Below are 17,640 nucleotides of genomic sequence, written 5' to 3' on the forward strand. Positions count from 1 at the left end.
GGGCCGCCGCGGCGCCCCCCCCCGCCGCGCCTGCGCAGGAGGCGCGGCCCGTCCCGCGCTCGCTGCTGGTCGCGTCGCAGGTCCCGGCCCGGAGCGGGCCCGCAGCGGTGCGTGAGGGCTGTGCCGGGGCTGTGCCGGGCCGGGGCGGTGCGTGAGGGCTGGGCTGGTCTGTGCCGGGCCGGAGCGGTGCGTGAGGGCTGTGCCGGGCCGGGCCGGGCCGGGGCGCTGCGTGAGGGCTGTGCCGGGCCGGAGCGGTGCGTGAGGGCGGCTCCGCGGCCGCACCAGAGGGCTATCCCGGGTGCCTGTCCCCGGTGCCAGTCCCCGGTGCCAGTCCCGGGTGCCGCCGGCCAGGCACAGGGACCCCGCGGAGCGGCGGCCTGGCGGTGTTTGCCCCAGGGGCAGCAGCCCCGGCCGGGCTCGGGTTTGGGCTCCGCGGTGCCAGCGAGGGGCGCGGCGGGGTTGGCTCTGCCAGGGCGCGGCCCGTGAGGGATCCGCGGCGGGGTGGGCAGCCGGGAGCTGTGGGAATCCAACAGCAACGAGAAGTATTTTTAAATTTATTTATTTACTTTTACCGTATTTTGTTCGGTGTATTCGTGTAACCCTGGGTGCCTCCCAGGGCCTTGCAGGGCTGAACCTTTCGCTTTGGCAGGGCAAGGATGAGTCTGTTCGGGTCAACGTCGGGGTTCGGTACCGGCGGTACCAGCATGTTCGGCAGCACCACAGCCGATAACCACAACCCCATGAAGGTACGTGTGCCAGCCCCTGTGCTCTGTGTGTGTTAATTTCTCACAGCAGGACCCACCGACTCATTCTCTAGAAGTAATAAGAGCTCAGTTCAGTTTTCACAAGTTGTTCTGTCTCCTGTCCTTTGCAGGATATTGAAGTAACATCCCCACCTGATGACAGCATATCTTGTTTAGCGTTTAGTCCACCAACGCTGCCGGGTAATTTCCTCATTGCAGGATCATGGGCCAATGATGTAAGTATTCTCAGTTAAACATGCAGATTAATAAAATGCCTGAACTGCAAAGTGGGATCCTAAAAGCTTGTGCAGTGCACCTGGAAACCTAACTTGTTGAAGAACTGTAAAATGTATGTGTGGTACCAAGGCACTAAATTTAACATAAATCATCACAAACCCAAAAAGATTAAGTTATTTGATTAAGTCATAACAAGTATTTTTTGATTTGAAGGATGAGATCCCGGCTGGCTCAGGCAGGGGGGTAAGACAAATGTGGGCATGTTTTCTAATTGTGTTCTGCCCATCTGAGGGTTCAGAGCTCTCCAGACAGTGTGGTGAGAGGTTACAGGTTTGCAAGGCACACTTGAGGTGGAATTGAAGTTATGGAGTTGAGTTTTGGCTCTACAGGTGAAAGGAACATAAGCAAAAAAAAAAAAAAGGTTTCACTAGTTCTGAAAAACCCAGACTTTGGTATTTATAGCCATACTTTTTGTTGGATAAACTAGGGCTGGACAAGTCTTTTCAAGCTCCTGTTAGGATGGTTTATCTGCATTTGCTTCTCGTGTTGCAGGTTCGCTGCTGGGAGGTTCAGGATAATGGCCAGACAATTCCAAAGGCTCAGCAGATGCACACAGGGCCTGTACTCGATGCCTGCTGGAGTGATGTATGTTGTTATTTACAAACAAATGCACGTTTTTTACCTAAAGTCCAAATAAATTGGTTTGTTGTTTGCAGACAGATAGTTCCATATGAAGCTGCAGCCCATGAGTGTTGCACAGACTGAAATTTCTGTAAATGTGTGCTGAGTGTGTCCTAGTGGGATGGGTGTAAGAGGGATAAAAGTGAGCTGAAAAGTTAGGAGTGTATTAAAAGCTAGATAAAAGTAGCACCTTTTGTTCTTTTATGACATAGTAATAAATAAATTTGAATTTATGTTTCTTCTTTGTCTTGCAGTCCCTGTACCTGTTACATTGATGTTACACTGTTTCTAGAAGAGAGTAACACTTGACAGTTTTCCCATTCACTAATCTCTTGGGTTTTTTCTTATTTTTTAGGATGGAAGTAAAGTATTTACTGCTTCATGTGATAAAACTGCCAAAATGTGGGATCTCAACAGTAATCAAGCAATTCAGATTGCACAAGTAAGTAAAGCCCAAAGTACTAAATGTTTTTTATTTTCCTATTTTTATTAAAAACTACCTTTCTAATTTTTATACTTTTGTGATAGTGAAGTGCACCTGAACAGGTGATCAAAGTGATTTAAAAACCCTGTGCATCTGTTTCCTCTGTTACTTGAGGGAGCTCTCTCCACTGCTGCAGTGATCTCACTGATGCATTAGAGGGGAAAAATATTTTTAAGAAGTCATTCAATTGACTTCACAAGTACCAGCTTTTTACTGCAACAACAACAGAATTACAATTTACACTCTCAAATTAGAAGTTAATGTCTGTTTGTAGAATATGCAATTATGGTGACTAAAATTGTAATTTAAGAAGAGTTGTTCTCTTTAATGATTGCTTCTTGCATGTGTGTTTGTCCTTTCTTTCTTCAGCATGATGCTCCTGTGAATTCCATCCACTGGATTAAAGCACCCAATTACAGCTGTGTGATGACAGGAAGCTGGGATAAAACTTTGAAGGTATGATTTTTTTACCTGAACAAATGGATACAAAGTGTGCTAGTAATTTGTGTATCAAATATTTACGTGAAGTGGAAATATTTTATCAAGTTCTAATAATTAATGGAATAGCCTCACTTCACAGGGAGTTGGAATGTTCTGACTGTAACAAGAATGAAACAGTTGCATTCCCTGTCCTGTAGTAATTTTAGGTGTATCCAGGGTAAGTTTGTTTTTTCTCTGTTCCTTCCAGTTCTGGGACACCCGTTCACCAACTCCTATGATGACTCTGCAGCTCCCTGAAAGGTGTTACTGTGCAGATGTGGTAAGTCAGGATTTGTGGCACACTGGTGCCAGCTGGATAACTGGGAGTAGGAAGAAGCTCTGGGGGCTTCTGTGGGACAGGATTTGAATACTGGTAGTGTTTGATGTCTGTGTGATTGTAGTACTAGAACACAATCTGATCTTCTTGATCAGGCCCTGGAAAATAGGGATTTTCATCATACAAAACACACTTGGTCTCCTTTTAACATCACAAAAATCAGCATGAGGCCTGACCTACCCTTAATTCTGGACAAGTTTGTAAACCACCATTGCACTTCACACTGGAAGAATCAGATCATAATTAGAAGGTTTTTGGTGTGTTAAATTTCTCAGTGGCAGGGAAAAACTGTTTGTGTTGGAAGTTACGTGAATAAATGAACTTTTTTCTTTATCTGCTTCCTATTTCCCTCTCTCTCATTCCTTTTACTTCTTCAGGGTGCTCTGCCATGCAATTAACACAAGTGTCTCTTCCAACCTGTTTTACAACCTTATCCAGGTTCATCCTATGGCAGCTGTGGCCACTGCAGAAAGGGGTTTGATAGTTTACCAGTTAGAGAACCAGCCTTCTGAATTCAGAAGAATAGAATCTCCTCTGAAACACCAGGTAAATAATAATATTTGTATTTATACAGTATGTTGCCATTGTGGGCTTGACATTTTTTGTAAAAACCTGCAGTGGTTCAAAACCAAGTTATCTTAGCATGGCAGTGGCCTGGTTTTCCAGTGATCTGTTGCTCATCTTCACAAGGATTTAGAAATTTAAACTGTTGCTCAAATTCTCAACAGAGTTTGAGCTCTCTCTTGACCTTGCTATTGGTTTTGCTTTACCTTGCATTGATGACTTTGAAGTTTTGTGTCCCTGTGGAAAAGATGTTTCTGTCTAAAACTGCTTTGTATCTCTCAAATTCAGCACCGCTGTGTTGCTATTTTCAAAGACAAAGTGAACAAACCAACTGGATTTGCCCTTGGAAGCATTGAAGGCAGAGTAGCTATTCATTATATCAACCCCCCAAACCCGTAAGTGTTCAATAAAACATCCTCTGTCTATTGCTCAGGCCACAGTGATGGAAATAAAAAGCTTTCTTTTCCAAATATTTTAAACTTTTTAATTTCCTTTCCAGTGCAAAAGATAATTTCACTTTTAAATGCCATCGCTCCAATGGAACAAACACATCAGCACCTCAGGACATCTATGCTGTGAGTATCCAGCAAGTATCAGATATACACTGCACACTCCTGATGTAAAATTGGCTCTGAATTGTTCTCCTTGACCTTTTATCTTGCCTAAGGCTGTCTTAGGCACATTTGAAGACCTGTCATAGTCATTCTTTAAGAGGAAAAATACAAAAAACCATTTATATATATATAAAAAAAATTTATACTCTTATAAAACAAGCATTAGATCAGCCTTTCATTGAATCTGCTTGTCAACAAGTGGAGTTGACACTTGTTGATTTTGCAGATATTGAAACAATAGCTGTGTAATGACATTATACATTGAAATATTAGATACCAGGCCAAAAAGATGGTGTTGTTCTTGTTGCTTTGGTGGTTTTTCTTTGGTTGTTTTGGGGGATTTTTTCTCCAAAGAAATTTTAAAGATTTCAGAGCTGTATTTAGTTGAAATTTAATGTATTTACTCTCGACTTCAGCACACCTTCTGTGAGTGTGTCCATCACCTGTTGTGTGGTGTTTTACACGGTGTTCTGTGTGGCCCTGCAGGTTAATGGGATTGCATTCCACCCTGTCCATGGTACTCTGGCCACAGTAGGGTCTGATGGGAGATTCAGCTTTTGGGATAAAGATGCACGGACAAAGCTAAAAACCTCAGAGCAGCTGGACCAGCCAATATCTGCTTGTTGTTTCAACCACAATGGCAATATATTTGCTTATGCTTCCAGCTATGATTGGTCAAAGGTAAGAAGGCTTTAGATTCATGTTCATACTTCCAGTTGACAGCTGAGACTCTTCTTGTGAGGCTTTTGCTGGGTTTTTTTTTTTTAAGTAGTAGGTGAACCTTCCTAATTTCTAAGAGAACTTGAAATGGCCATTTTAGCCACCTGATGAAATTTAACATTGAATTTGTGGTGTTTCAGCTCCAGCTGGACAAGATTGGTGCTGGTTTACAAATGTGGATGAGCAAACTGTAAATTCCCTGACTCAGAGGTTGCTATGGTTGCTCACACACGTTGTGCCGTGGGCAGTGTCACAGGGCAGTGTGGCACCCTGACAGCTTCCCACAGAGCTTGTGAAATGCACATCTCTGCTGCTGGTGCAGGGAAAAAAGCTGTCACTGTGATTATAAACACTTACCCAGTGTTTGGATGCTCTCTATTAAATTTTCACTGCCACTTAGTGAGGCTTTTGATGGTGCTTATTTATGTATTTCTCTTCCACAATTAACAATACAGATGCAGCAGAGCCACAGCAAACCATGATCTGTGGAAAATCAATACTTCCTAGTAGTTTAAGGAGGGAGGGCAGCAAGCTTGGAACATAACTAATTTTCATGGTGCTGGGAGGATAATGTTCCTTGTGGTTTTGAGTGAAATGAATGCAGAAATCACATAGACTAACTCAGCTGCATGCCACAGAGAGCTAAATTTTAATTCGCTGCATTGTATTTAGTCCTCTGCCCACATTAAAATATTTGTTGGTGCCAGGGCAGATGGATTCTTCCGTTCTGCTCCTTGGGCAGACTGCAGTGGTACCTTTCAGATCTGTAGGCCAGCATTAAATAGTAAAATCAGTTGGTGCTAAGTACTGAACCTCCTTCCCAAAGCCATTTCTTGTCCACAGCATTGGTAATTTCCAACTTTCATGTTGGACGTCAGTATCTTTATTAGTGTTTACTCTCCCTGATTTGCATACTTGGGTATTAATTTGGTAATGTGTATGAAAATGATATGCAAAACAGGATATTTGCATCTGCAGAACAGAAAATTCTGTAGTTGCCTGTAGAACTTGGGCTTCACTTGGAAAAAATGTGACCTTATGTCATTTAAAAGACAGAAAATATAAAGTGAAGCTGGGTGGCCATTAAAGATTTAGTTTTTTTCTCTGCTTCAAATGACATTTAAAAGAAATTATACTGAGTTCTAGGCTGCATCTGTAAAGTAGAACTTAGAGATATGTGGTTATTTTTTTAAATGAAAACTATTTTATGCTTTAAAAATGGATAAGAGTCTCTTAAATTTTACTTTATATGTATAGTTCTTGTAATTGCTTGTTCAAGTAAGCTGTTCCAAATCCACCAGTGTGGTCCAATATCTGGTCTTAAAGGTTTTAAGATTAAATCTTAATAAACCAAACTAATGGAATATTCATATTCTTACATTTTAAGTAATGCTGATATTTTTTCTTTGAAGAGAGTAAATGTAGATTATTTTTGTCTTTAGGGTCATGAATTCTATAATCCACAGAAGAAAAACTACATTTTCCTGCGAAATGCAGCAGAAGAGCTGAAGCCCAGGAATAAGAAGTAGGGAGTCTGAGTTGAACTCCTCTCCTTGTTCTGCCCTTCCTGCCTCTGCTCTTTGGCCATTTGTGCCCTGTTGCACCATGGTTCAGTCAACTTTGGATCACAAACATTTAGCAGGAACTGTAAAAATGACAGTAAATGTATTCTGACTTGCTGGAGAACACTTTCCAAATTAGATACTCTGATGTGTATAAGAAAGAAAGGCTCCTATTGACATGACTTAACCACTCTCTGTTCCACAGCAATAATGAGATTGCAGCAAAATCAACATCTGGGGTGGATATTCCTGCTTTGAAGTGCAGCCATTTGTATCTCTGGATTTATTTTGTTAGTATTACATTAAAATATGTTAATTATAATCGTTCTGGAGAAGTTGTATAAATACTGTATTTTTTGTAAGTACTTGGAGAATCACCAGTAATTCTTCTCAAAGGAGGCTTGTTTTTTTTCTTATTAATAATTCAGGGGTTCTTTCATTGCTTTCTGGTTTTTGAAATGGAAGCATTGTCTGCTGTATGCCAGGAAGAAATGCCTTGAAAATAGTTTTCCCTCCTTTTTTAGATGATGAGGAAGGTGTGTAGGGGCCAAGAGCAGTGACAGAAGCTCGAGGCAGAAGATGGGCCCAGTGCAAACTTCAGATTTTCCTGATACTCCTGCAGTGGACATGACTTCTGAGCAAACTGCTTTTTCTAGGTCAAAGGGGAAGTTGCAGTGGTGCCAAGTGGTGAAACAGCTCAGAGTTCAGGAACATGAGCAAACCTTTAAAAGGTTTTATTCATGACCAAACCAATGTGTGCAAAATCCCTTTGACCTAAGCTTCTCTGAAGCTGACACCTTTTAGAGTTGTAAGCTGAGCATTTTAACGTGGTTTTGTCCTGTAAGAGGGTGTTCAGGACTGAAAAAAAATACTCATTTTTGTATTAACTAGAAAGTAGTGCTGGGAAGCTTCATCCTGATCAAAAATGCTGTGAAACAAAATGAGTGGGTCTCTTTCTGACTTGAATCTACCACTGTTTACTTTTAACTAGCCAGTTGTATACATGCCAAAGTTTTCTTTTTGGAAGTGAATGCTTATTATTCCTGTCTAACTATTGTTTGTTTGATAATGACTGAATAAAAAGGGGCTGGGGGGAGCATGTATAGAATTACATGGCATATTGTACAAATTCTCTGTAAAACTGTTATGGTTTCATGCTGGTGGTTACGGATTCATGCTGAGTTTCAAATAAAATTTTTACTAAATGCTTTTTTATATTCAGAAGTTCTGTTCTAATAATGTGGGCAAGGCAACGTGCTTCCTGTTTCAGAGCAGCTTCTTGGCCTTTCACTGTAATTCAGGGACATTTCCTGAAAGTCAGCTCCTTTTCCTCCAGCTGCTTAAGCTGAGAATCCAATGCATTTTCCAACTTCTGTTCCACTACAAATGATTCCTGTGGGTTTTTCTCTCAAAGAATTGGGAGAACTGGTGTGAGGAGAAGTGGTGTGAAAGGCCTTTTGTTCTGAGATTGATCAAGTTCATTGCTATTTCAGCAGCCAGACACCTGACATGGTGAGTACAGATGAATCACAGACTCTTCAGACTCTCCAGCCCCACTGTCTTTTCACGCCAGACTCTTCCCTGTGTTCATCAGTTTTTTGCTGGATGGGCATTTCTTGTTTAGTATGGAGGAAAATCCTTTAAATGCACCCAACTCTGCTTTGTTATGGGATTTTCTGTTTTATTTCTCAAGATAGTCTGGTTTCTTTCCTGCTACCTCTATGTTTTACATTGTTTTAGATTTCACATTCATGCACAACTTGTTTTCTTTAAGGTAGGAAAGAGTTCCCAGCACTTCAATCAGTAGCTGATCATTTGCTCAAACATTTCTTTGGTTTCTGTTGATATTTTTCCCTAAAGTTGTGATTGTTATGCAGCAATCTTTGGTTGTTAGCACATTTTTCCAGGCTTCCCAGTCAACTGAATGCCACCAAGCAACTGCAGGCTCAAGATCAGGTGTAAGTGATCACTGAAGTGTGCACAACTCCCACTGGAGTAAACAGGGAAGAATGGAATGTGTCATTGTTTCCTGCTTTTAAAAAAATGTCGTTTTGTTGAAATACCTAACACTGAGTTCAGCAGGTCCATTTCTCTGGGATGCAGTGGAGCTGCAGCTGCTGCAGTGGCCACTGAGGCCAGCACTGCTGAGTCTGGTTTCATAACACATGATGTGTTAATATGTTGAGTACTCACTCTGCTGGACTGAATTTCTTTGTCAGTGAGAATTTTCTTTGTCAGGATTGTTTAATCATCACTTGCTACTTGTTCAGACTAATTTTAGAAGGACATCGTTTCCATTATGTTGCTGTGCACATCAGATGTGTTCAGCTGGGAGGAGAGTCAGGCTTTGAACTGAATTGTTTTCCGTTACCCAAGTTAAGAGAGCACATTGGCAATTTGCTCTTCCCTGGAACTGTTGTGAGCTTCTGTTGTAAAGTACACACAGCTGTATCCCTTCAAGCATCAAAAATGAGAGTTTATTCACACCCTTTAAAGTGTTACTGCATTTCTGGAAATGTATTAACTTGCTATTCTATGGCAGTTACCTGTCCAAAAAAACTGAGTGAAGAATGTAAAATGCTAGCATGTACCCAAAGCTAACCATAGGAATGCTTGATTTATAAAATAACTTCTTTAGTTTTCTGAAAGTTTGCTGTCAATGTGTTTTATTGCAGGCAAATAATCTTTGGCATAAAGAACAGCCCAGTTAAACCCCTCAAAAGGGAAACGTTTTACATTTTCAGATGAGTTTCCTGCTGCTGCTCTCACATGTCAGTGGTTTTGCACATTGGTTTAATGAAACGTATTTCAGAAAACGAAATAATTGGCAAAGTTTGTCTGCTGGAGCCTTTCACAGATGAAACAAGACATGTTTGCACAATGGCAGGCAGGCAGAGTATTGATTTACCATCTGTCACAGGAAATGCAATCCTGAATTGGTGAGTACTCCAGTTTAGCTCCTAGGCTGGAAAAACTGGTCACTGACTGTTCTGCAGAAGGGAGTGGATTTGAGATTTGGGATTAGGTGTGCATGGGATATTTCAATAAATATTTCAATAAATACTGTTGCTTTGGCCTGGCTCAGTTTAATGGTGAGGAAGTGCTGTTTGCAGATGAGGTGTCTGGGCAGCTGCCCACGAGAAGGAATTGTGTCAGATCACTATCACGAGGTTTCACACTCTCCAGCCTTTGAAATTATAGAAACCACTGGTTTCCAATTTGTTTGCTTTCTGCAGAGATGAACCTGAGCAAAATGAAATGGCTTTTGATTTTTAAGTCTCCAGATTGGCTAATTAAGTGCCATTTGCAGTCATTTGGGTAAGACTGATTTATTTCACAAAACTCTGGTGCAGATTCACCATGTAAAGCATTTCCCCTGGGTTATCCAGCTTTACCAGCCAGGTGGTGATCATCACCTGGAGCTGCAGCACACAATAACGACTAGAACAAATTCAGAACAGGAACTTTCTCCACCCCTGCAGGCCGCAGGAACGCAGCAGTTTGCAGGCGTTGCTGTAGCTCTGCTGTGGTGCCAGGCGATGGCAGTGCTGCTGCCTCCTGAGCAGAGCTCTCCCTGCAGCCTGGGGCTCTGCACGGAGCTGCAGTGCTGCTGGAATACAAGGTACAGTTATTTGTAAAAGCAAGTTATCCCAAAATGCTCAGAAGAAGATGGAAATAATGTCTATTTTTGAGTATTTCAGGAGTGTACCTGATATCCATATATATAAACCAAGTCTTTAGAGCTATGCATTGCTCTTTCAGCTGCTCAGTGAGAGATCTGAACAAGCAGGTCATGTATTTGTTCCCCTTCTCTCACTATCAGGCCCTGAAGTCCCCTGAACCAAGTCAACCAAACAAGTTTCTTCTTCCCCTGGCTGCTGGCCTCAGCTCCTGGGCTCCAGGCCCCTTCCTTGCTGGCCTTGAAGGTCCTAGGCTACTGGCCAGCCCAGTGCTGCTGCTGAGCACCAGGGCTCTGTCTGTGAAATTATGGAGTTAGAAATCCTCAGGGGAGAGCTGGGACCCAAACTGCTGCGGGGCAGTGACCTGTGACCCCCCATGGCCACGGGTGCCTCCACTGTCCTCTGCTTCCTCAGGACTCAGTGGCTCATTCTGTCTATGTGATTGTTGCATTGATTTACTAAACCATGTGTTAGGATCCTCAGGCTTGCAGAGGATCCAGGCCATAAAGAAATTATACATTCTCTATTGTGTTATTTACAGATTGTACCATACTGATGCTACTTGTAGAAATCCTGTGCCATACTAATCATAAATTCCGTGCTATGCTAAGCAGAATATCCTGCTGAGAAAACCTTGATTGTAACTACAATTTGGTGCTGTTGTTATTCTGCCAAAAACTCCTAAAAGAACCCATCTGTCCCCTTAGTGTCAGGTGTAACAGGTGTAATTCAAAGGGGGAAAACCTGGTAGTATTTTCACTGACAGAATGTTGTCTTTGCACACCTTGGGCTCTGGGCTGGAGTTGGTAGAACTGCATTTCATCCTGCAGCTGGTGTTCAAACAGCTGGAAGCCCTCTCTTTGCCTTTCCAGGTAAGCTTAGGTTTATACACAGCAGTGCAGGGCCCATCCTGCTCAGAAGCAGCACAGCCCTTCCAGGAGAGGAAGCTGCTCCTGTTCTTCATTGCCAGGTCAGAACAAACAGAGCAACACCAGCTGGCTGCTGTGGTGCTTCCAGCAGAAGTGCAGGGACTGCCACTGTGCTCTGTGTGCACGTGGAGCAGCAGTGCTCCAAAAATGAGCAGCAGGAACAGGCCCAGGAGAGCAGAGCCTCTGCAGTGGCATCAGCTGTGAGCAGTGTGAGCCGAGAGTGGCACTGATGCACAGCCCCAGGGAGGCCCCACTTGATGCAGAATGGGACTGAGTGGCCAAACTGATCTCACCCCTTCCTCAGGGGCAAAGCCAGCTTCCAGGTGTTTGCTCCTTCCTCAGGGGCAAAGCCAGCTTCCAGGTGTTTGCTCCTTCCTCAGGGGCAAAGCCAGCTTCCAGGTGTTTGCCTCTTCCTCAGGGGCAAAGCCAGCTTCCAGGTGTTTGCTCCTTCCTCAGGGGCAAAGCCAACTTCCAGGTGTTTGCCTCTTCCTCGGGAGCAAAGCCAGCTTCCAGGTGTTTGCACCATTCACCTGCTTCTGCAATGGGGATGGTGCTACACCTGGCAAGAGTAATTCACATTTTTAGGTCTTGGTTGCAAGGTAACGTGAGACTGAGGCAGCACCACAAAGGGGAGCATGTGCCTTGGGAACGCTTGTGCACGGACAGAGTAATTCCAAATGTTTGTGTTGCATCAGTTCTGCAAATGCTTTTTGTTACAGTGCATAAAAGATACAATACCTGCCAGCATTAGCTGTGTAAAGAGAGACCGTTTTCTTCTGTTGACTAATTATGCAGTGAATATATTCAGTTTGAAGGGACACTTCAATAATTTAGCAGGCATGTGCCAGGTAATACAGGAGCTTTTGTCTTACTGGTGGCACAGATCTCCAATCGTGTGTAACCCAATCCCTGGCTTTATGTTTTCAAGGAAGTGTTTGGTATAGCTCCTGTATCAAGTGCCACTGAAAAGCAGGCCTAGATAAGAGATTAAGGTAATGCTCTTGCCTGGGTGTAGGGAAAGTTTACCCTTTGCTGCCCAGGGTGTCTTCTGCAGGCAGTAACTGCTTTATAGTGGGGGTGTGGATGTGCTGAGCTCCAACAATGAGCTTGTTGTAGGGATGGGAAAATGCTGCAAACTGCATGTTAAACACCCAGGTCAGCTAAGCCTGTCCTTGGGGGTGCATTAAGAAATGCTTTGTGGTTTGACAGGAAATGATTTCTGTCATTCATGTGTATGAAATGCAGATTGTTGATTTGCTGGTCAGACAAAGAGAGGGGCGATGTTCAGTTCCTGAGAACACTGTGAAATAAAATCAGGTAATGGATTTTCTTCAACCCTTCCCAAGGTACTTCCTCACAGTTGTGCCACTCCCAGAAGGGTGTAAGCTCAAATGTCCTTTTCTGACGCACTGCCAACGGGTTCAATCACCTTCCTTCCCTTGCCTGTAAAATGCAGCTCACTACTGCTCTACAGCAAAGGGAGATCCATTTGGTTTACAACATGCCATGATTATTGCAGCCAGTAAAGGGCAGAGGTAATGCAGTAGCTCAAACTATTCTCAAATGACTAAACTGGAGTTCAAATACAATCTTTACAACCTTTTTTTCTTTGGAAGGACAGCTGTCTGCCATGCTTCTGCTGTAACAGTGGGATTTATATGGAGTCAGGTATCATTTACTGACAGGTAATTGCTTTCTGCAGATACCTGACTCTTTTCCTTGGAGGTCTCCCTTTCCTAAGTAATGTTCATGCTTGGTCTGTAGCAGCAGGGTTGCAGACAGCAGTTGGTTGTTTAGGCATTAATGTTTAATTTACAGAGCAGTGTCTATATAATTGTAAAGAAGAACATCTACATTTGTCAGGAACATTGTCAGGCTTCAAACACGAGAATGTAGCATTTCAGAAACACTTCAACTGGGCTGAAACAGCTTTCAAAAACCACAGAAACATAGTCTATTTAAAGAGAACAGCTTAGCAAAACCTTGTCATTGAGCTCTGCCAGCTTTTGTTCAGCCATTGCTGTGTGTTGGAGCCATTGTGCAGTGCTGACCTGGTCTGCCACAATGGCTGAGCTCATCCAGTTCAGCACCTGGGCACCGTTCTTTGGTGGTCCTGCAACAGCAGCAGGGAGATCAGAGAGGGTATTGAAACTCTCCAGACTGTTCTGAGTGTGGCTTGGCCCATTTCCCACCAGTGACCTATTTGCTCCTTAGCAGGGATGGTGCTGTCACAGCCACACTTCTGGTCACGAAACAGAGGAGTGGTTTTTCTCCTTGTAAAGATGAAAATGTCCTTTGAGGTAAGACTGGCCCTGGCACCCCAGGGCTGGCAAAAGGAAAACCATACTCCAAGCAGCAGAATGGATTTCCTGATTCAGTCCTGATCCATACACTTCATCCATGAGCTTGACTTCAAAATGCCATCAGCCTTTTTGTCCTCCTGAGGATGCAAAACCTGCCTTGCACCTTTCTCTGTGTGCTTCCCCACTAAGCAGAGGCACGCTGGGCACGGACTGGGCTGTGTGATTTAGCAGGAAGTGGCCTGCCTTTGTTCGTGTCCTGTTCAGCTGATTCATTGTCCTGTTGCAGTGTTGGGGACATCGTGTTGCTGCTGTGGAGCTGTTGGTGGCTTTTCCCCATCAGGAATCTCTGCTCCAGCAGACTGGATGTGATGTTGGGCTGTCAGGAGCCCAAGCGAGCTTTGGCCCTGCAGTCAGTGATTGTGCTGCCCTGCTGTGGCACCATCATAACTGATCCTTTTTGTTTTGTCAAAGGCCCATTTTGGACTTTTTGAGATCATGTAGAAGCTGGAATCATCCTGCCCAGATTTCAGTGCAGGTAACTCTGTGGTTTTTTTTATTTTTTTTTAAATACCTTTCCAGGCTCCATGGCAAAAGCTCCTGCATCCAGTGCTGATATGTTGGTTTGTTGTCTTGACATTCCAATTGTGTTTATATCCTGTTCAGAGCCACTCCAACCAACCTTTACTGCCTTGTGTTTAAATAGAGTAGACATGGTAACTAGAAGGCTCTAAGAGTTTCAAACAAAACCTTTAAGGAAGGTTAATTGCCATGCTAATATTTTTTCTTTTTGTGTACGTTGTTCTGGCCAGGTTCATTGTGGGCATTAAATAATTTCTAGAAGTATCACAACTTGAAAATTATATCAGAGTAGATGGATTATTTATCTTCCTGGATGTGATGTGACAGAAGAGTTGGATTAGTGAGGACTAAAATACAGCAACCAGGGGAAAAGGACAATGAGGTTAAGGAGGGGATCCATGGGTGGGACCTGGCTGAGCTCACCTGTGGGAAGGGGGATAGAAATTGTGTCTGCCCAATGCTATGGACGTGTTACAGCTCTGGAGCCACTTGTTTTTTGCTGTTACGAGTATTTGTGTCCATACAGCTGTGCTCTACATCCCAGAGCTGTTTAATGTTCTCCTGACTGTTCCCTGGTTGGAGTGGGTGGACAGTTCCTGCTCAGTTTGTGCTACCAGTGTCACATGCACTCCCATGAAAAGGTCATGAGATGTGGCCCTGGCAGCTTTGGCAGAGATTGTTAGAAGCCCTCTGGCATTTTCTTTTTTTAAATCAGAAAATACCACTTAGTTTTAACACAACTCCACAAATATTTGAAAAAAAAATTATTAATGCGGTTTCAAAAGGTCTTAATTTTTCTGCTTCCTTTCTTTAAAGAATATTAAATGATTTCTTGTTCATTTTAATATGTAGTTTTATGATTTTCAAACTTCAGAAGTTACATTGTACATGAAGTTACAATTAATATTTTCCCAAAGTACAGCATAAAATTGAAATAGCAAAAATATTTGTTTAACTATTTTGAGATGTAGTTTGGATGTTTGACTCAAATGGAATGTTTTTTTCTAAAAAACTTTTTGAGGGAGGAAAACCCTTCTGACGATTAAATCCCAGCCTGAGAGAGATGGGATGATATTTCCATTAAAGAGAGACAGAGTTTCTGTGCAGGAATTCAGGGAAGGAACAGAATCTTTATTGGAGGTTGTGTTCAGCAGGTGATAACAAGTGGTTTCATCTCCTTATCCTTCTCTCCCTCCTCCCAGTGCCCTACAGATCTGGGGATATAGAGACTCTTCCTCCATGACATCACCAAAGGCAAACATGGAGAAATAGGCAGTATTTTGGCCTAGATATTTACTGTTGTGCTGAGATGTAGATGCTGTCATAGCAGGAAAATGTTTTCTGGATCTGTCTCACAGCTCCTGCTCCCCAGTGCTTACTGCCAGTGGAGGAGTTGTGGTAGAAAATCTGGAGAGAAATTTCTGTCCCAGAAACCACCAGGAGCTGTTTGCTTTGCCCTGGTCCTTTTCTGCTTCTAACCCTTTATCATCCCTTTCCTGCCTTCTATGAAGTAAAGAAGAAACTAACACCAGCTAGTGAAGGATTTCCTGAATTTGCTGCATAACTTAGCTGCAATATGAACATCTGCACTTTTCATTAGTCATTCTCTGAGAGGGCAGAGAGAGATCATCCCCAAGGTCACAGGAAAGGCAAGGGTTACCATTGCTCTAGGCCAAGACATTACAATACTGACGATGACAAAACTATTTGGCAGAGATGCCAGCAATGCCAGAAAACAAGCCACCATCCTAATCAAGGGCAGTATTTTGATTGCTCAGAGAGCCAGCCCAGCTCCCTGCTGTCACACTGTGACAATCCCCAGCCCAGTGTCATTCCAGCTCCCCAGAGTGTTTTGCCAGGGCTGGGAGAGTCTGTACACACAGCTCCCAGGAGCTGTACCTGGATAAACACTGAACTGGGGATGGTGGAGGAGAAATTCCCCAAGGGCAGAGGAAAAAGCACCAAGAAATGTAGGTGTGCCCACTGCAGCTCATCTTCACCACTGAAGGAACACCACCACAGGGTCACTGAAGCACCTTTCCTTGCTGACCTAGTGCTTCCTGGTGCCAAACAGCTGCTCATCCTCCCCCTGACACACACAGCTGGCACAGGGGCATGTGGAAGGAAAAGTGCCAAGCTGTGCTCTGAGAAACTCCTGGGAAATGGTGATGGTGGCACAAAGAGCAAAGCACGAGATTCCTGAATATCAGACATTCTCCCTGCTGGCAGTTGCAGAGGTATGAGCAATGTGATGGCACAGCCTCTTAGTTTCCTTGGCCACATTTTATGCCTTTATTTTCATCTTGCAGTGCACTTCCTGTGGCAAGCTCCTCCAAGCACTTATGAGCTCTGCAATGTCTCTTCCAAGCCTCTCCTTTTTCAGGAATCTTATTTGCAATCACCATGATTCTGTTTGTCCTTTGTCATGGCACAGAGATGCAATTTTCATTTTCTGAAGGGACATCAAATGGGAGGGCAGGAAAGTTTGGGGAAGCAGAATTAGATTTTTAATGACATTTCCTTTAGCCACACTCTAACATATGCTTGTGGTCCAGCAGAATTGAGTGAGGTGTTCCATTTGTTGTTCTCTCAGTCCCAGAGTTACCAATGTCCATATCCATATTTTTTTTTAATGCAGGTTACTGGAATAATAAATCAGATCACTCTAGATGCCCACTAGAGCTGATGATCTGCTTCTGTGTAACCAGTGTAGCCAGAAAAAGGAAAGAGAGTTCACTCAGCATGCCCAGTTCTGGAATATTCAGAAGAGGAAACAGTCCTATTGGAGGATTCCTACAGAAACCAAAGCCAAAAAGCAGCCCTGACTGAGAACCTCCCAGGCTCAACTATTTTGTTACAAGTGGCCCAAAGAAGAACAATTTTAATTTTTCAATTCTTGTTGCAGCAGCAGCTCTGGGTTAAGCAATTGTTATGGTGTGCTCAGGGCACCAAACCAAAAAATCTGAGACAGAGGGCCCAGATGCAGAATTCCCTGCGATAACCTAAACCAAATGCCACTGAATGCAGCTCCCTCAAGATCTCCCTGTTCACAGCCTCGCTGGTGGCCAGCATCCAGACTGAGCATTAGTAAAACCAACAAACCAAACAGTTCCCACAGTAAGTCCCTTGCTCTCCAGTTAACTTATTTAACTGTGGAGCTTCTAAGGGGATGTTTCATCTGCTGTTGTTGCAATAAGCGGGTATCCATGGCAAAACCCAGGGGCACTGCCCTACAGCAATGAAGTCTTGGCTAAGCACAGCAGGAACTGAAAAAGGTCAGAGCTCCACAGCAGCCCTGCTCCATTTTAGAAATAAAGCCCATCAGTTTGCTAAGAAATGAGGCAGGTTCTTCAGTGGCTTGCAGGTCAGACCTGGGGTGTCTCAAATCAATTTTCCCAAAGACACTGGGGAAGAAATCAGAAAAAATGCTCAGACAAGTGTACAAGGAGAGCACCACAAAGCTACACTGCCAAGAAGAGAAGGGAATTTGGGGCTTTACAGAGGCCAAGGAACAGGGAACATTTTCCCTGCTGCTCTTTCCCCACCTCTGCCCTGTTCTTGTGCTCCCAAAGGTATAACTTTCTGCTATAATCTGTTTTTCATCCTTTAGGCAGGGACCATTTCTATGTGGTTTTGTACCTGGATCATCTTGCAGTGCCACCTCCTCTAGGATTGCCAGTGGAATCCAGCACATTGGTTTGGTGACCTGCAGCTCTTCCATTCCACC

At 43.6% G+C, this 17,640-nt stretch overlaps 1 protein-coding gene across 5 annotated transcripts; it reads left to right on the forward strand.

The window, feature by feature from the left end:
* Positions 1–14: 14 nt before the first annotated feature.
* RAE1 (ribonucleic acid export 1) lies at positions 15–7,637 on the forward strand. 5 transcript variants are annotated; one of them, XM_039719344.1, is made up of 12 exons: positions 15–107; positions 650–746; positions 875–979; positions 1,533–1,625; positions 2,017–2,103; positions 2,515–2,601; positions 2,834–2,905; positions 3,401–3,508; positions 3,815–3,921; positions 4,026–4,101; positions 4,627–4,821; positions 6,303–7,637. In XM_039719344.1, exons 2-12 carry the CDS (start codon positions 657–659, stop codon positions 6,387–6,389), a joined length of 1,107 nt encoding a protein of 368 aa, XP_039575278.1. In that variant the 5' UTR covers positions 15–107; positions 650–656; the 3' UTR covers positions 6,390–7,637. The 5 variants fall into 5 exon arrangements, with proteins under 5 accessions (XP_039575278.1, XP_039575279.1, XP_039575281.1 ...); XM_039719345.1 differs by having other exon boundaries at positions 41–107; positions 617–746; XM_039719347.1 differs by having other exon boundaries at positions 107–147.
* Positions 7,638–17,640: the final 10,003 nt, after the last annotated feature.

The sequence above is a fragment of the Passer montanus genome, unplaced genomic scaffold, assembly GCF_014805655.1.
Source record: "Passer montanus isolate IOZ18808 unplaced genomic scaffold, ASM1480565v1 scaffold41, whole genome shotgun sequence".
Taxonomy (NCBI): domain Eukaryota; kingdom Metazoa; phylum Chordata; class Aves; order Passeriformes; family Passeridae; genus Passer; species Passer montanus.